The following is a 20,206-nucleotide window of genomic DNA, read 5'->3' as shown; positions in this document are numbered from 1 at the left end:
TGTCAGATCGAAATCACGTGCGACTATTTATAAAAAGCATGGACGGTTCGACCTCCTCGAGCAAAATGGCGTGACTAAACGTGGGGAGTCAGTGGAATTAAAATTCACGTGGAATAAGGAATCGATTGTTACTGTGGTCATTACACCATGTTTGAGATATGACAAAATCTTGGACTTTGTTGATGAAGAGTCGACTCTTGGAAAACATCTGCATAAAGAATTAAGGTCCGCAGGTAAACTTCTTGCTCAGCCGGTCGTAGATTCAGACCAACTTTTCCAGTGGAACTTTGGTCATGCAGAAAAAGAGTATCTTAAAAATCACCTGAGTCAAACACATAACTGCGTATATCAGATGATAAAGTTTTTCGTTCAGGGTTATAACCGTAATGCAGTAGAAGAGGCGGAGTTTTTCTCAGAGCTCGTGATTAAAACGCTCGTGATAATACATGATCAGAATTGCACGATCAAAGACAGGTTTGCAGACTGTGTAATGGCTGTGTTAGACAATATGAGAAATTTAATAAAAGCGTTTAGCGACGGTCAGTCACCTATTTTCCTGCAAAATTCTTTCTACAAGTTTCAGAATGTGATGCCGATGGCGAGCCGTGATTGCCGGAAGGATATGATAAACATGAACCTTGTCGGGCTAGAACAGATTGCAAATCATTTAATAAACGATGTCGGCTGTACACCATTCTACGACTTTGAGATAATCCTTAAAAAACTTATTCCCCTGAATGCCTTCATCTTAAAGAAGGATTATCTAGCGAGAAAGTACGGAGCAGGGGACTTAAATGATGAATCTACAGAATCTAAGAAAGAACTCATTGATGCTGTGGGTAAAAAGAAGTTTACAGTTCAATTCTAAATCAATGTAACGGAAACGGACAGGTCTGACACGCTTAAACGTTTTACTATTTCTTTAAATACTTTACATATTAATTGGCAACGCTCACAATAAACATAATATAAACAAAGTACTATAAATTGAGGGAAAACAGCAGAATTTTCATCATTTTTATTCATTTGTACAGCTTAAATATAGGATATAAGACGTAACATAACGTTGTCATTTACCTGTACGTCTCTGGATTTTGTTTGACATGGCGAATCTAACAACTCGATCAGTAGAGTCATAGATAACAAAGTTCCTGGTAACACTAAGTCGCTGGCTGTCCTCCTCGTTTTGGGATGGATCAAAGAGACATTCCTCGTAGTTTATAACCTGATCCCACGTGTACCTCGACGCAACGTTGTTAACGTGAAACGTGCGATCTGACGACGACCGGATGACGCCTGAAATAGTCGGATATCTATGTTGTACATTTTGTATATTTGTATATGAATACAATATTTTGGGATTTTATTAATTCTTAATAAAAAGGCTTACATTTATTCATCGTTTATTATCTTAATTGTTCCTATAAGTGATTAGAAATGGCAAAGTTTATAATTTTGAAAGATGTAAAGTGATTTACCTGGACTGACTCGTCTATACTCCTCGCTATAATCATCTATGGTGACTTTCTCAGCAGATTCAAGTTTTGGAACATTTCCGTTAATAACCGTCTCCATTCGGATATTATTAAGAACGCTGGGTCCGTGATATTTCTGTTCAATCACAACTTCCTCACCATTCTGGTATCGGATACGGGCTGTTCTGTTAAATACTCCACCTATAACAAAAAAAAACGTATACTAATGAAATGATATTTCATAATCTTATTATGAGAAAAAGCTCAGTATAAATATATTTATCAAAGTTCAGGTACACTACAGTAAAGATACATGTATATATTCAAATCAGTTTTAATAATACATGCAACCATGTTAAAGAGTACTAGTTTTTGGAAAATGGTATAAGCATATTTGTCGGTAGGTTGTCTCTTATTTAAGTCAATTCAATTAAAGGTTTTCATCATGTGATCTTCATCAAGAGGTGGTATTTGATAAAAGTTTGACAGTATGCAATATTAATTAGACCTGTAGGTCCTATGTTTTTCCCATTATTATTAAGTTACTATTGAACCATTCTTCTAATCATTTAAACTTTTTTAAAGTAAAGCATTTATGATTCAGAGCTTAATAAACATGTGACGGCGTAACTATGACTTAAAGCAGCATGCCTCCAGATTTATGCTTATTTTTCATAAAAATTTATCAAATTTATCTAAAAGTCAATTATTGTGAAATTAACAGAAAGTAATTGACACATTGCAAAAAGGCAAATAAGCTAAATTAGACATTATACTGCAGATCAGTCATTTATGTAAACTATTTCTTGAATCTTGAATTTTTTACAAGTACAATTTTCTAAAGTTTGATTTTCCTGAAGTATTTTGGCCGCAGCTTTAAAATATTTACCTGTAAACATAAAACCGTTTTTGGCTCCCGGTCCTCCTTGCAGCGCAAACATCCATCCAACAACACCGCCGATTGTGTTCAAGGTCATCATTTCAGAGCTTATCTCGTCTGGTACCCGGCTAATAGCCGTGTAAGCTCTGCCGTCCTTGGTGACGACAAATGCATGCATGTCAAGGTTTTCAAATGGCACACCATTTATTCTGCCGGAAACTTTACCATTCAATCGCTGGTGCTGATCTGTTGTGAAATTATAGTACCGGATAACAAAAGTTATCTTCTCCAGAATAAGTTTCAAAAATTAGATTTTGTGGCAAGTATCCTCAACATAATTATTTATATTTTGACTCATCCTTTTGAGTTTACAGGTATTCTAAATGTCCAAACATATCGGACAGAAAGTAACCTGTTCCCAGGGTCTTAATAATGGTAGTGAAACTTTAAATAATTGATGTATATATTTGAATATTTAACAAATACCGCTGCAGAAATTTTGTTTTATGTTGTATGACATAGCAAAATTTGAAGAAAACAAGCTGAATTGTGTGATAAAGAAAGATCCAATCAGATGTACCTATAGTAACACAGTGTTTCCCGTTTCCAAACGCCGGTGTGACACAGCTGCAGCAGAAACCTCTAGAGTAGTCAACACATATAGCGTCTGAATGACACTGACGAGCACCTTCCTGACATGTCTGTCTATCTAGCTCTGGCTCAAAGATAATCTCTGCTTAAAAGAAACTTGAATACTTAGGAACAAGAAGAATATTTCTTTTCTTAAACTATATATTCAGTAGTTATGAGTACCATTTACATGCATCTAGAGCAAAAGGGTGCCATTGGCATGAAGGAAAATGTTTAACCTCTCTTTCAACACAGACCCTTGAGATGTGGAGCTCAAAACGCCTTTAAAATCCGAATAAAATGTATATTTGTCAATCCCAGCATATGTACTGATCATAAATATATCAAAAACTTAATATAAGCCGTTTTGAAATGCAACGTCTATAATAATACACATTTTTATCTTGTGTATTATTATAAACGTTGAAATACGAATTTTTTTTCAAAACGGCTTAATATATTAAGTTTTTTGGTATAAATGGTCAGAACATGTGCTGGGACTGACAAATATACATTTTATTAGGATTTTAAAGGCGTTTTGAGCTCCATTACAAAGTGTCTGTGCCATTAAGTATTCATTTGAGCCTTTCTTCAAGTTGGTAAAAGGTTCCTTTATTTCTTACAATTAACGCCAGTATTAGTGCTATTGGCAAAAAAGTGATGTTTTTGTAGCAAAAAAGTGATAAGTGGTAATGGATAAGAAGAAATAACTTGTTTCACAGACTTCAATTATTATAGATTTATAAACAATTTATCAAAATGCTAACAATAAGAGAATGATTCGTTACGTAACTTACCGTCTCCTGTGTTGATGTCAGGTTCCCGGATGTTGCCACCTTCCGCACTTCCGATATGATACATCCATACACCAGGAATGTTCACGTTCGACTTACTGACAATATAGCATTAAATAAAACGTTACAATTATGTTTAAAGACTTCATACGAATAAATATTCCCTTTAGAAAAAACAAAACACGGCACATTATTAAATCACTATGACTACCTGTTATCAAAGGCCACTCTTTCAATTAACCCAAAGTTAGTCCTCAATTGGCAGGGATGCATTATTGTCAAAAAGCAAAATTAAGTCAAGAGTTCTGAGAAGTGAAACTATTAACAACATTATTTATGTATGAAAATAAATTAACAGAACTTGTAAACGTTCAAACATTTATTTTGAAACACAACGTATTCTATATGTGTACTTAAATGGCGTGCATTTTTTTAAATAAAGAGTATTGTATTGTAATATAAACTTACACTGCGAGGCTTTGAACATCGGTTGTACCAGATTTAGGAAGTGCAAAAGCCAAATTTTCAATACCAGAATCGAACCCGGCCTGTGCTGGTGGATCGCTTCTTATGGAAGCGTATTTACCCGCACTCTTTATCCACTGAATGCCGTCTTCTAGGTAATTCATAATGACGAAGGAATTCAACTCATCTGATGCTATCACAATTTGGAATGTATTAACCTGTGAAAATAAACATCAGTTAGAACTAACTAAACGTCGTATAAAATAATGGCGATGATGATGATGATGATGATTATTATTATGATGATGATGATGATGATGATGATGATGACGACGACGACGACGATGATGATGATGATGATGATGATGAAGACGATGACTGCGGTGGTGGTGATAATAATGATGATGATTATCATGTAAATATGGTGATAATGATGACGATTATCATATGATAATTATGATAGTATGAATGATGTTGCTAAAGCTTCAAATGTTACTGGAGTCGAAAAAGTTTAACGTTTTTAGTCACTTTGATTAGACTAATAAGCTATATATTTTAAGTGTATGCAACCATCATCATTACAAAAATATAAGACTAGTACTTGTGTCTGTGTTCAGTCTGTCAGCATATTGTTGAATTCAGCACTTAATAGCACCATTTCGCCTCAGATAAATTAAATGGAATATCTTAATTCTTTACCTGTTTCTTATAAACATAGACAAGTACATGAATTAATGAACATAACATAGGTTTTAAAATGTAAAGTCTGTTTCAAAGCTTATTTTTGTATGAGAAGGTTTATAATATATGAAAATAGTTTGCCATTAATGTCATATATGACCCATGTATGTTGCCTCATGGACCAGTCTTGTCTACTGGCTTTGTGAAATAAAGATATTCATATTCATTATTTCAGTTAGCCATTCTGAAATGTTTGTAAGACCCGTTTTAGTCTGACCAGGACTTATATTATTACAAAATGGACTGTTTCAAATTTAAAGCAAGGTCAATTACACAATTTTAGCAGGTTAAAGGGATGATTTAAATCTTATCTCAACGAACAAAGAACAAATGAAAACAATAAATGTATGTAAATGTATGTAGTTCAAGATGACAGCAGTAGATATTGTGCATCTGTTAGCTGATGGCTTATCAGTCAAGTAATGACTTATCAACATTGACAGTAATGTACTAAACAGACATTAGCATGAAATACTGAGATTCATGACACGAACAATTCCATTCAAAACAAAGGACTGTACGTACATAACTTCCAGGCATGAAAACATCTGTCGTCTGCTTGAAGATACACCCATGATTTTACATAACTTTTACCATCAAAGAAATTTATAGCCATTTCTTGGTTATTTTTGCTTTCTCTCTTATACATCAGGTAATATATAAGAAACAGTAGCTTATTCATACTGTATACAAGTATGCTATATGTACGTTTATTTATTCTTCAAAAATAGATACAATTTCCGACTTCACTTAAACTACTGTGGTGATAACATATCTAGGTAAGTGGGCATACATTCCAAATACTAAAACATCCATCGGTTAATAGATTGTTTATTTTTCATGTTTCTTAAATGTAAATAATAAATGTGTATTCAATTGCCATTTTATGTATATTCCATAAAGTTGGTTGCTAAGGACGCAGTTAATGTAATCCAATTAATATAATAAACATTTGAGTGCAAGCGCCTGTCACGTGATGAAATTTGCATTAAGATAATATCAACAGTAGTTTAAGAAGGAAGCCGCTAATCTAATGAGGACGAGTAGAAGATATGTAGAAACATGTGTATGTCTGTTTAAAAAATAATACGTGTCAGTAGATCAGACTTAACAAGCTTCGTTTAACGATTAAGAGTCACTTAGTGCATTAAGTCCTATTTTACAGATTTTTTTCAAACAGTTGGGAAAAGACAAATTTATTTCGATGTTTCTTTGACAAGGCCCTCGAGATCTCAACTTTTCTCACCCGTAGTAAGTCTGTTAAATAATTCCTCTCACCCCACAAAAGTCCGTAAAGTAAATTTTCTAAGCCTGTAAAATATTTTTGTCTTTGGCGTTTTTCTCTCAAAAGTGTGTATTAATATTTTGACTTACACAGTGTCAGTAATGGTGTTTGAACAGTAGGTGATTTGATATCTCTGATTCTGACGTCATAGTCAAACCATTACTGCCGTATAAATTACGTAAGTCACGTGTCTCGCCTAGAATCCTACAGCCAACGTAATTTTTAACAATATGTTTGCAAAGGAATCTGACCAATAAAGTTACCATTATTAACTTACCACAAATAATAAGGCAGTTGACATACTTGCATTTTTGTTTTCTATCAACAAGTGAAAAATGGCCAATAATTAAACAGTAATTATATACTAGTAAAATTATCGAATTCTTGAAGCGTCCATATTTTTAATATGCAGGAAATTTATATCTTCCAAAAAAGTTGAAAATGAGTGCTGGCTACATGAAAATCTTTAATTCATAATCAACTATGCAAATTTAAAGTTAAAGATTTTATAGTTAATGAACGTGTGTGGTATATATTTTAGGACCAATATTCACTAAAACTAGTACATCATTTTTAAAATATATTGATCATTCCCTTACAGATTTAGGATCGCCTTTGAAAGCACCAACACCATCCCATGTTGCTATAAAGAGACCAAGAGGTTCGAAGTCTGGAAATTCAGAAAAATGACCTTGAATATCGGCGGCAACTCGCTGTAGTAGAGCTTCTTCGGTAGTTTCTCTGAAAAATATAAAAAAGCATTTATGTATGCATGTATAACATATATAATAAAATATGAAAAGCACTTGTCATTCTCGTAGATTAGTTTAGACTTTAGTTAAGTGTAAATAAGGGACATATTAGTTTAGACCTTAGTTGCGTATAAATAAGGGATATATTGGTTTAGACCTTAGTTGCGTATAAATAAGGGATATATTGGTTTAGACCTTAGTTAATTATAAATAAGGGATATATTGGTTTAGACCTTAGTTAATTATAAATAAGGGATATATTGGTTTAGACCTTAGTTAATTATAAATAAGGGATATATTGGTTTAGACCTTAGTTAAGTATAAATAAGAGATATATTAGTTTAGGCCTTAGTTAAGTATAAAATAAGGGATATATTACGCTGCGGTCTCACTTACTCCCGACAGAGCCCATGACCATCCCGGTAAGTTACCGGGATGATTCGGGTGAAATTATTGTTGCGGTCACACTTACCCCGGCAGCACTACGGTAGTTCCCAACTAACCACCAAGGATGCGCTCCGGATCATCCAGGCAGAGCCCAGGTGAAGCTACGGTTCATGCCGGTGCTTCCCCGGTCGTTCCCGGATGACGCCGGAAGAACCCCGGTTGACCCAGGCAGAGCCCCGGTCGATCCAGGCAGAACCCCGGGGCTCTACCGGGATCAACCGTAGCTCTACCTTCATCCTCGTAGTTACCGGGGCTCTGTCGGCATATACCGGGGCTCTACCGTAGATCTACCGTAGCTCTACCGGCTATATCATATCCCGGATTATCCCCGGTTTGTGCCGGCAGAGCTACGGTGCTTCCCCGGTATAACCCCGGTCGTTCCATGCAGAGCTAAGGATGAAGCCGGCAAAGCTATACCTTCCCGGATCATCCCGGACCACCCCGGTGACATAAAATATTTTATTCCATCCGGGGTCGTATGCCGGATGTTCCCGGGTCACCCCGGATCATCCCGGACGTTGCCGGCAGAGTTACGGATGTACTACGGTTGTTCCCGGTCGTACCCCGGTCGTTCCCGGATCACCCCGGACGTCTACCGGGGCTCTGCCGGGATGTAAGTGAGACTGTAGCTTTAGTTAAGTGTAAATAAGGGAAATATTAGTTCAAGCCTTAGTTAAGTGTTAAAAAGAATTGAGCAGTGTTATAGAAAACAAACTAGGGTGATGTAATAAACTTGTTTTATACACTGATACACTAGTGTAGGTATTGAGAGAAAAAAAAACACTAAGCATTGTTACTACATGACTATTTATTCTACCTGGGCGTAGACTAATAAAGTAATGAATCGAGATCAGTCGTTCCACAATACAAATACATACATTGTAATTGTTTACAATACTGTTGTATTTCATTACACAGATTATACGTCCTGTTTTGTGGAAACTCAAATGGGCGAATGTCGATCTTTGTTTCTATTAAAATCTTCTTTTTTTAAATTAGATTTAAATATTTGAGGGTTTTGCATGAGTACATGAGTCTACGTCGTAAAAAATGTAATGTACAAATGCACAACTTCATTTTGAAGTCTCTAATATTCGTTGGAGTAGCAGGGTTCAAACCCGATATGTTGAAAATCAGCCCATAAATGTTTAAAAAGATCACTACTCTTTTCACGAAAACGTCAGAAAATCTAAAAAAATAGTTAAATTTGGATCGAACTCAGGTGCAGAACCAGGTGGGGTTGCAAAATTTTGACAATGGTTAGGCCAATAAATACTCAGACACAAATCAAAACACACATGTTTGACACTTGAAGACTTTTAATAACAATATAAAAATATGGATTTCTTAGGCATACTGTGCCTTAAAGAAAAAAAATGCGTAAATTCTGCTTCAAGAATGTCAAACGCTTCATGAATTGTATTTCATCAACGGAGCACAAAATATTCATCATGAGGTAGGTGAAAACTATTTTAATAACTATTAACCCTTAATCTGCTATATTTCTTGAACTGATGTTTGGAGCTGTCCAATAACAATTTATTGTACTGGTGACAAAGGCAGGGTGAGTGGTAAATATACGTTGCTACAGTCAGTAAAAGTTCTGATAAAAGAGGAGTTCTTCTCTGAGACAACTGACAACAGTCACAAGATGAACATATCAGACTCAGTTTGATTGGGTAGACAATACAAGGTGCAACATCTCTCATGCTCCCTAGCACCGCTTAAACTAAAGCGGTATTCAATTCTCGACACTAAAAGTCATAAACAGGATTTTTCATATAGAATGGCCTGGAGACGGGCCGGTTGACGGAATTAAGATGCCACAATTGGCCACGTGACTTTGCTAAAGCGTTCGGATGATCGACCGCCATGTTGATTTTAAAAAACGCCGATCTTGTCTTGAAGGACCAGAAAATATAACAACACAACTGCCACCTGCTGTTGGGTAATACAACGTACGTACCTGTAGAATACATTACCAGCCACATCGATGTCCATGTCAGCAAAGAAAGCAGCTATAATCTTAATTTCTTTCAACCCTAGAGGCAGAACCATGTCCGGTTGGTACCGAGGGAACTCCGACCCGAATGAAATAAGACCATTGGTACTCACCTGAAAGTAAACAAAAACGGTTAAACAGTTGAACATTTTGCTGCCTTTAATTTATAAACATCATTCACGTCATTTCCTATTTCGGTTGAGTTTTTAGCAATTTAATTTTATCTTTTGCAGAATAGGTAAGCCTCTGATGAGACTCCTAAACGCGGGAAAAACAATTTGATATAAGATGTCATGATTGTATGAATTGTTGTGTCATTTGTAGGTTTTTTAACAGAAAACAATCGCAGGTGAAAAAGTAAATGGTCATAAACATAATACGTTGCCCTGTTTCATGTAAAAAGTTTTTTTGCACCATTGTTTTTTTTCTAAGCGTGGAATTAAGGAAGGTTTACACAGGTATAGTATTTCTAACAACTTTTATGTTTAGAATTGATATAAAAACTTGTGTACATCTGTTCTAAATACTTTCCCACTTTCATGTATAATAGAACTAACGCAGATCAAAGATGTTCAAATACCCCTTCATTGACTCGGTCAGTCAGACCGTTAGATACATGATGTATCGCGTGTTTCTATGTGTTAGTTTTGATAAGTTGGAACGTTTAACACGTGTTACATTTACCCGATGATTTATCCTGGCTCACAAAGCCAACATGTGGTTCATCAGCCAATGACCTATATATACAAAGAAGCCTGTATACACTGACTATATGAAACAGGAGCCAGGAAGTTATCAATTAATAAAGATAACATTTTGACATGATGAGTTTATAATTCATAGACTCTGATTTATCTATTGTTACTCTAGGTGCATTTAGGACATACTTCTCCAACAAGAGCAACGTAAAAAACTACTCAGCTCTTTCAGCTCTTCTAGAATATTTTATTTTATTTCTTTATTAAAGAATTAATATATAATAATCTATAATGCTAAAGAATAAATAATAAAAACTATAATTAATTTCTCAATCAACCTATTTCATTATGAATATTCTTTTCTAATATATTGTTGGTGTAGGTTTTACGTCGCACCAACACTGTACAGCCTAAACCACTTGCCACTCACCCTGTGGACTTGCATTCTTTCATCTTACTATTCAATTAAGGTATTCCCCGATCGAAGGACTTTATTTATGATAGAAATGTGTTTCACCCAATATTGTCGGGAAAAAACATTGTAATAAGCATTGTTTCAGAATATATACACTGACTGTTTTACAAGTACAAATTAAAATGACGATGATTTTATCATAAGAATACAGCTTAGCCAAAATTGAAACGTACTTCTTACCAAACAGAGGTCAAGTATTCGACAAATACGAACACATAGATCTATATTACTATGTTTTTTCTATTTTCGTCTCTCCTTTGGACGGCAGAATGAATGTTTATATATTTTTGTGTCATTTGTTGGTCATATTTTCAAAACAAGAATTTGTTCAGTTGTTCAAACAGTTTGTCTCAAGTACCAGATTACCACACCAAAATATTCTTTGACTATATTCTGTAAAAGTCGTTTCGTTTGAATTGCAGTTGAATAGATTGTATAGAGGATATAATACTATTATACTAATTGAAATATAGAAAGAATGGAGTATCAACACTTTAGAAAATAGTATCGAGAGTGTTAGAAATGTATTTATAAACATTCATAATTCACACAAAACTTTATATGTTAAACCTAATATATGCATATATACACATGTCTTTACCCCGTTACTAATGCAGTAAAATTGTTTTTGGTGTATGTGTGTGTTTGTTTTTTTTTTTTTTTTTTTTTTTATTATTATTATTATTATCATTATTATTATAATAATTATTATATTATGAGACATTTTAATTAAAGGAAGCTTATGATTGCTTAATATACTTAATTTCTGTTCCACCTGTTGAATACATTTTGAAATTTCATAAAAATCAAAAGGCTTCTGTAAGAAAAAGAAAACTATCTAGATTAAATGTTTTTATCAACAATTCTTATGGTTTTCTCGTATAAAAAGATTATAACATGTTCAAGCAAAACCTTTTCAATGCGGCACTCTGTGGAGCAATGACCTCTTTACAACAACTCTTGCTAAAGTAAAAGTTCACAATAGATTTAACCTCTCTTAAACAACCACTCTCAGTAACAACCAGAATTCTTGCCTTCCCAAAGGTGTCGCTCAGTAGAGGTTGTACTTTCGTGCATTTGTAAGATTGGTATTATGTTCTGTTCAGTTCTCTATAGTACTTAAAGATGAAAGGGCATAAAGGGCGTAAGGCGTATGATAACTAATATAGTTCTTCATTTTCCGCAAATTATCATTTACAAACTGGTTCTATGTTCATTTTTTTTTGTTTCTCTGATACGTAAAACTCTAAATGAAGATTATTAATGTAAACATTTTCTTATTTCTATCAGTGCCAACATACACAAACACTCTCTGAATCATCCTCGAGTTAAGAGAGGTTGAAGTAGATGGCTTATCATGCAGAATTAATTGAAAGTTTGATTGATTAGCCCGCTTAACGCTACCGGAGAATTTTTTTATATATTGCATTAGCAATGGTGAAACTTGCAGGTAGTGGTTGAACATAAGATGAAAATTTCGGAATGTGCTATTTCATTACAGTTTCTTCAGAAATCTGGAGGTAATTTATATGGTTGAAAAGCAGAGACATAGCCAGGATCTCACAACTCCCTTGTATATAGGCGCCATGTGCGACAATACTCCAGAGCATTACAAGAAGATCTTATTCTCGACAAAGAAACAAAGTAGGGTTCGAACTGTAGATGAATGGTAACAATTGTAAAAATTTAAAAAATTATTATTTAGAAAATATAGTTACAGGTTAATAATCATGAAATAGAGAGAAATAAAGAATCCCTTAAGAAAGCCCAACAAGACAAAATTGAAAATAATGCAGGCTCGGTTGGATTGAGTCTGTTCAAGGACGGTAATGGAAAGTGCAAGTTACCATCCTAGCCCCCTAGCACCGGCTTAAGCAGAATTCAACATTAAATCATGGTAATGGTGAAATTTTGAATTTAGAAACATATAATCAAATCATATCATCACGATGAAGTAATTATCACGATAATTGACCGATGAAATAATTATCGCGATAATTATCCAGTTAATGTCATATAACGCATACAGGTAGAACTTTGAGCGTTTTTGATGTAACACCGATACCTCAGAAATATAAAATTCTCAGACAATCTCCGATCTCTAAGATAGTACTCTCAAACAAATGTGTTATACTACATCGTCTCTACACAGGTATGCAAGTTTGTGTGTAGAATCTGGCAAGTATTCACACCCTATAGTCTGTTATCTGATTATTAAAGACAACATAGAAACACGATGTCATTACATACCGTGCTGTTTTATAAAAGAGCCGTCAAAAACTTGCGTATTTAAACAGTTAAGCCGATAAAAATATTTGCATAACGTGTTGATTTTTACCTTTTTAATGCGCTATAATAAAGAAAAGGTAAATACAATGCAATATAAATATATATATATGCATGGTTAATTGAGAGATTGACGTAACTTTTGATTTATTTCGGTCTAGTTACGATAGTTTAGTGTCCATTCCATAATATTGTATAGTTAAGTGTCCATTCCATAACATTGTATAGCTAAAGAATTACGGAGGGATTTTTGGATGCATATAAGGAAGGTTGGGAGAAGCAATATAGTGGTACTTTGAATGTATAGACCACGCGTATTCTAATGCAACTTACATCAAAGTAAATTACATGTATCTAACTTAAAATATATCCGTCAAAATTACAAGAATTCTAATTCATTTTCCCTAATCAATATCATTTGGTGAAAACAATGAAACCGTCTAAGAATTACACACAGTTACATAAATACTATTCAAGACAAAGTCTAAGCCACTATATTAATATCTTTAAGTTTAAAATGAACTTGGGACTAAAAATAAGTGTATCTTCTGTCCCAGAATGAACTAATATTTTAGCCGCGTCATGACAAAACCAACATAATGGGTTTGCGACCCGCAGTCTGATCAGGATCCATGCTGTTCACTATAAGTTTATCTGCTTGTTATAGGGTTTGTAAGCGAACAGCATGGATCCTGATCAGACTGTGTGGATCCCTGCGCAGGCTAATCTGGATCCATGGTGGTAGCAAACGCACTATGTTAGTTTTGTCGTGACGCGGCTCATTTAATTAACAATATTATAAAAGTGTCAAGTTCGGTAGATGTTTGGAAGTTGTAATTGCATACTTACAAAGAGGCTCGTGTAAAATTTTTCGTAGAAGTGCACTGGCGTCTGTAGTTGGATTTCTGGGGAGCTGCTATCATCCCCTTTAAGATCGGTATCTCCGCGAAGATTTCCGTACGGATAAAATAGTCGGATGGGTATAGAATTAACACAACTTAAACTAACACAAAGAAAGAGAAATACTTCGATTATTCTGGACATCTTATCAGGTAATAAAGTTATCATCCTCTCTTGAAAAATCAAGTAATCTATACAAACACAAAATATAGAAAATAAGTTCCACACCGTAGGTAAATGTTAAAAAAATCCGACCTAAATTCTACGAATGGATGTTACATATTTCCACCTATTTCTACAGCACTAAAATTCCGAAGGTATTATACAACCTTTAAATGTGTATAGATATGTAATAAATAAACGGGATAATACCCTACAGGCCCTAATACGACCCGGTCTTATCTAAATCACAGATTGAACAGAAAATCTTACTGAGAGATTCTCAACGCATCTGATTGGCTAATGAAGCGTGCGAATTTCACGGTATACTGCATTTTGTATTTCTTACAAAGATATAGGCTGATAGATGTATGTAAACCCCACAAGCCAACTGCTTATCAGCGAGACTTCGAAGAAATTGATGAATATTTTGTTACACCTTTGAGGGATGTATGTTTGAATGAAATTGGGTATTTTAAGTGGCCTTTAGTGAGACGGAAATAACTGTTCTAAAAATTATATTTCAATAAAGACGATTATTATTACTAAGAGGTTATATAAAACACCTTTGTTTGAAAAAGGGAAAATAAATGCATATAATGATAGCATGAAAAAGAAAAAATAATATTATTAATCATTTACGAGATAACACATTGAGTAGCTACTGTACACCCAGTGCATTACTATTTTTAATGTACCAAATAATACGAAATTATTTCGCGCAGCTCGCAGTTTCCATGCTTTGAGCTTAAAAACTCTTTTGTTTGGGAAAGACTCTCTTACTGGTGAACTGATTATTTTATTTCGACAAGGTACAAATACACTGTATTTAATAAGTCATCCTGTAGATTTGAAAGAGGATAGTTATCTCAACATTGTTTATACAATACTACTTGCCACGTTCAATTGATATACTCTATCCTTAATTTTTCTTTCTTTTTTCTCTTCTTCTTTCCCCTTGTACACATACCATTTAGACTTCCTTAACTGCTCTACTATCATTCAAATTTAGTCTGTACCTGTCTTATTATTATTTAGATACTTCCATATCTCAGGGAAGAACCGTTTGCTGATTTTGTAAGAACTCGTAGTTCAACGCTTTTGCTAGTTTTGTATTAAAATTATGATAATATACTGTTATAATTGTATGGGCGCTGTTGGCGTTCACTGAACAATTATTTTGATAACAATAATAAAATCTTTATTTCAAGAAGGTAACCTTCAACTGTACAGAGTTAATACAAAACTAAAACACTTCATACTTTATATGGCCTTCCAAGAAAGAATTTATGAATTTATATCCCCCGCCGAGTACTGGTTATTACTAACACAACAACTGAAGACATAGGGCTTTATTTATATAATATTTATCATGGCGTAAACAGTAATATTCTTTGTACATGATAAACATTCAGGGCAGTAACAGAGCCATAACTCCTATCTGGACATGCCAATGAGATGTAAATTGTCTTTTTGTATCGATGGTTCCCATAAAGTTTTGTTGAAATCAATACAGCAGTTACAAAGAAATAGCAATATTGCTATATATGCATTACTCTGTAATGAAGGGTCCGGTTTGAACAAGGCAACAAATTATGCACATTTCCTTTTGGTATTAATGGTTCCAATAAAGTTTTGTTAAATTCCAGCCTGTATAGTTGCGGAGAAGTAGCGCGGAAACAATTATTGTTCTATATGCATACTGCATAATCAATCAAGGGTCATAACTCTTAGTTAGTGTCTGACCGGAAGAAGCCGACGATATGCGCATCTCCTCTTGATATTGATGGTTCCCATAAAGTTTCGTTGAATTCCAGCCAGTAGTTGCAGAGAAGTAGCCCGGCAACGATTGTTGCTATATATGCATACTGCATAATTAATCAAGGGCCATAACTCTTGGTACTGAAGGTTCCCATAAAATTTCGTTGAATTCCAATCAGTAGTTGCAGAGAAGTAGCGCGAGAACAATTTTTGCTCTATATGCATAATGAATAACTTATCAAGGGCCATAACTCTGAGTTAAAGGGTCTGACGGGAATAAGCCGACGATATGCGCATCTCCTCTTAATATTGATGATTCCCGTAAAGTTTCGTTGAATTCCAATCAGTAGTTGCAGAGAAGTAGTGCGGAAACGATTATTGCTCTATATTCATACTGAATAATTAATCAAGGGCCATAACTCTGAGTTAAAGTGTCTGACCGGAACAAGGCGACGATATGCGCATCTCCTCTTGGTATTGAAGGTTCCAATAAAGTTTTGTTGAATTCCAGCCAGTAGGCCGCTCTTGGATAGAAACAGCATGTAGATTTATCTACGCACATTGAGGGCAGAGTTTTTGACCTAGTGATCACGGAACTTGCGAATGGCATTGACAAATCTGTCTCATATCGTGATTTTGAAAACATGGATAGGGAGGCGTTTTCAAAAGATCTGAGTGAAATGGCAATAAGTAATGATTCGGTGGTTGGATTTGTAAAACAGTTTGAAAACGAGATTGAAAACATACCAAATACGCATGTACCCATTAAAGGGAAAAGAGAAAATACAAATTTATAGAACACCCAAATCCTGGTTCATTGAAAGTATTATGTCCCTGAAGCGATGGATAAGTTGGAGAGAACACGTGATTATGAGATATTTAAGTGACCACTCTGTCCTAAAAAGGGAAAAATGTCAAACTTTCAGTAAAAGGCAAATGAATCAAAAGGTGATTAAAAAAGCAAACTTTATCAGCTTGTGAAAGATCTCACCGGTAACAAGTCTGAAAATCGCATGCCTTCTGAACACTCTAGCCGACAAATTTGCCGACCATTTTATGGCCAATATTGCAAAAAAATCAAGAATTATTGAAAGACTTTGAAAATTATAAACTCTGTGTTAGAGAAGTACCATCTTTTAATTGTTTTGTGAATCTAACAGAGGACGAGATAAAATAACTCATTAATCAATTACAGACAAAATCGTATGAGATCGACATATTGCCGACAAAATTTTTGAAATCCTTTCTTAACGAACTTTAACCTATATATATAATCACCAAGCTTGTGAATCTTTCTCTAACACAAGGTGTATTACATATCATGCCACGTTGACAAAAGAATGGAAGCAGGTAATAGTCAGACCTCTTTTGAAAAAGTCTGATTTTGAACTAACTTTGGCAAACTATCGGCTTGTAAGTATCAAAATTGATAGAAAAAGCCGCACTCTACTGACTGATTGAGCATGTAAGCAAAATAAATTTCCTTCCAACTAATCAGTCGACATATCACCAGTTCCACTCATTCGAGCCTGCCCTTCTTAGACTTGTTATAATAACATTCTTGAAGGCATGGAACACCAGGAAGTCACAGCTATGATTGCTCTTGATCTGAGTGTTGCATTTGACACTGTCGACCATAGCATTTTACTTGATGTTCTCAAGTCCCAGTAAGGTATATTTGATTCGGCTCATAGATGGGTGGCCTCGTACTGCAGACCGCACAGTTGTCGGATCAACGTTAATTCCAACTTGTCAACAGTGAGAGAGCTTGACTGTAGTGTCCCCTAAGGAAGTTGTTTGGGGCCTTGGCTATACCTGACCTATGCTGGAACGATATTTGACATTACTTGTGTCTCTTTCTATTCCCGTGTTTGGATTTGCCGATGACCACACGGATAACAAACCCTTTAAACCACCACCCGAAGGATCGAGCGCCTGCAATTCAAATCCTCGAAAAATCCGCCGTCGACATCAATGAGTTGATGAACGTAAACAAATTGAAAATGAATAACACAAAGACTGAGTAAAGTAAGCCGTCAACAATGAGAGAAGTGTAATACATGTACAAAAAGAATTGATATTTGTGGTAATATCGAATCGCAACATTGTATAAGATATCTTGGTGCCTTCTGAGATGAATCTTTAAATTTCAAAGAACATATCAAACGAAAATGTAAAACTGCTATGCTTATTTATTGTAAGATCAAAACCATTCGGCAGTATTTGTCTTCTGATGCCACCAGGTACGTATATTAACGTTAATATACGTACCTGGATGCCACAGAAACACTTGTTTTATCTTTTGTTATATCTCACTTGGACTACTGTTACGTCATATTGTACGGTAGTTCGCAAACTGAGTTATCTAAACTTCAACCTATCCAAGACATGTGTGCTAAACTTGTATTAAATAAATCAAAATTTGATAGCTCCAAGCAGTTTTTGATTTACACTGGCTACCCATTTAAGCAGATCTTAGTGTATATGTACAATTGTTCTGTAGGAAATGCAGCAACTTAGTTAATTCCTTGACTCCTCAAACCCCAATATGCTCTTTAAGATCATGGCAGTCAGCTGTTGGATTCTATGAAATACCATTTAATAGAAACAAAACCTTTTCAGATAAACGTTTCGGTACAATAGGTCCAAAATTAAGAAATAAACTTCCCAGAGACCTTAGACAAAGCAAATCTGTAGACAATTTCAAGAGACAATTGAAAACTTATTTCTTTAAGGATTTCTCTTTCCTATTCTAAGTACGGTCTTAAAGGTTTGATATAAACACTTTGGTGTACAAAAAACTGTAAAATATTGAATTGTGGTTAAAAATTACTGTACTGTAAATATATGTCTTAGAGACCGAAAGATAGAGATATTTGTGTGTATGTATGTATATGTGTGATATTTGTATATACATGTATGTGTGTATATGTATGTTGTTCCACGAAAACGTTTTTATTATTTTTATCAATGATGTCAACATATATTGTATTTTGATTTACTATTGTTACTGTCTTTTAGATATTGTACAACGCCATTGAATATGCTTTGTACGTAGAAATGGGCGTTTAATTTAATTTTCATGCTATACCGAAGTTGTCTCTGACCACGGACGCATGTGGAACTACAAACGCCTTAAAATCCAAATAAAATATATATTTCTCAATCCTAGCACATGTACTTATCATATATATCAATAAAACTTAATATAAATGCTGTTTTGAAAAAAAATCCAATAAATGACGACTTTATGCTTATATGCTCGATTATTTAAACATTGTGTATTTCTTATATCTCCATGCAGTTAAATATTGATTTTCATAATTGCTTCTCCGTATTAAGCTGCGGTCTCACTTACTCCCGGCAGAGCCCAGGACCACCCCGGTAAGTTACTGGGATGATCCGGGACGATACGGGGTGAAATTATTGTTGCGGTCACACTAACCCCGGCAGCACTACGGTAATGCCCAACTAACCACCCAGGATGCGCTCTGGACCATCCAGGCAGAGCCCAGGTGAAGCTACGGTTCATGTCGGAGCTTCCCCGGTCGTTCCCGGATGACGCCGGAAGAGCCCCGGTTGACCCAGGCAGAGCCCCGGTCGATCCAGGCAGAGCCACGGCAGAGGCCAGGACGATCCAGGCAGAGTCCCGGTAGAACCCCGGTGGATTGAAAACGCGCGAAAATGATTACATTGATACATAATTTTTATTTATTATTATATCTATTGTTCCAGAACAGTAATTCATGATGATTTTCTGAAAAATCCTTATGCAAGACTGGATAAAAGGGAAATGGGAAGGATTTTAATACAAACAAGTGAAATCATCGCAAATTGTCGTGATTCTTTTGAAGTGAACCGGGTTTTGCCGGGGCTCTACCGGGATCAACCGTAGCTCCATCGTCATATTCAGGGGCTCTGTCGGCATCCTCCGGGGCTCTGTCGGCATTCACCGGGGCTCTGCCGGCCTTCACCGGGGCTCTGCCAGCATTCACCGGGCTACGGTCTACCGGCTATATCATGCCCCGGTTTGTGCCGGCAGAGCTACGGTGCTTCCCCGGCAGAGCTAAGGATGAAGCCGGCAAAGCTATACTTCCCGGATCATCCTGGTAATATTAAAAATTTTATTCCATCCGGGGTCAAATGCCGGATGTTCCCGGCAGAGTAACGGATGTACTCCGGTTGTTCTCGAATCACCCAGGACGTCTACCGGCATGCATGTTAGTGAGACTGTAGCTTAAACCCTTGTGGTCTTTCACAAGAGACGTTCAAATGTACTTGTAGTGTGCACCACTTTTCTCGGTGCTGGTAAACGAAATACATAATAATTTCAAGTCAAGCAATCGAGATTATTCAGAAATATTTGACAAGTTACTTTCCCTTGGTCCGTAGCGAATCAGTTAGCCAATTATTAATTGCTTTTACATAATACATGTAAAATATTTTCAACAACAGC

The 20,206-nt window shown here is 35.4% G+C and overlaps 1 protein-coding gene across 1 annotated transcript in view; it reads right to left on the bottom strand.

Moving 5' to 3' along the window:
• LOC132734394 (nidogen-2-like) overlaps window positions 1-14,304 on the bottom strand; it is a 29,721-nt gene extending 15,417 nt beyond the window's left edge. The window contains exons 1-9 of the mRNA XM_060721128.1: window positions 13,780-14,304; window positions 9,436-9,584; window positions 6,870-7,011; window positions 4,248-4,462; window positions 3,783-3,877; window positions 2,936-3,088; window positions 2,365-2,601; window positions 1,479-1,676; window positions 1,078-1,296 (exon numbers count right to left, since the gene is read on the bottom strand). Of these exons, the coding sequence (XP_060577111.1) occupies window positions 1,078-1,296; window positions 1,479-1,676; window positions 2,365-2,601; window positions 2,936-3,088; window positions 3,783-3,877; window positions 4,248-4,462; window positions 6,870-7,011; window positions 9,436-9,584; window positions 13,780-13,998 (1,627 nt within the window). The 5' untranslated portion in view covers window positions 13,999-14,304. The remainder of the gene's footprint in view (window positions 1-1,077; window positions 1,297-1,478; window positions 1,677-2,364; window positions 2,602-2,935; window positions 3,089-3,782; window positions 3,878-4,247; window positions 4,463-6,869; window positions 7,012-9,435; window positions 9,585-13,779) is intronic.
• Between the last annotated feature and the right edge of the window lie 5,902 nt (window positions 14,305-20,206).

The sequence above is a fragment of the Ruditapes philippinarum genome, unplaced genomic scaffold (genome assembly GCF_026571515.1).
Source record: "Ruditapes philippinarum isolate M1 unplaced genomic scaffold, ASM2657151v2 ctg4455_1_1_1_1, whole genome shotgun sequence".
Lineage (NCBI taxonomy): Eukaryota > Metazoa > Mollusca > Bivalvia > Venerida > Veneridae > Ruditapes > Ruditapes philippinarum.
This window is presented reverse-complemented; position numbering and strand designations above follow the sequence as displayed.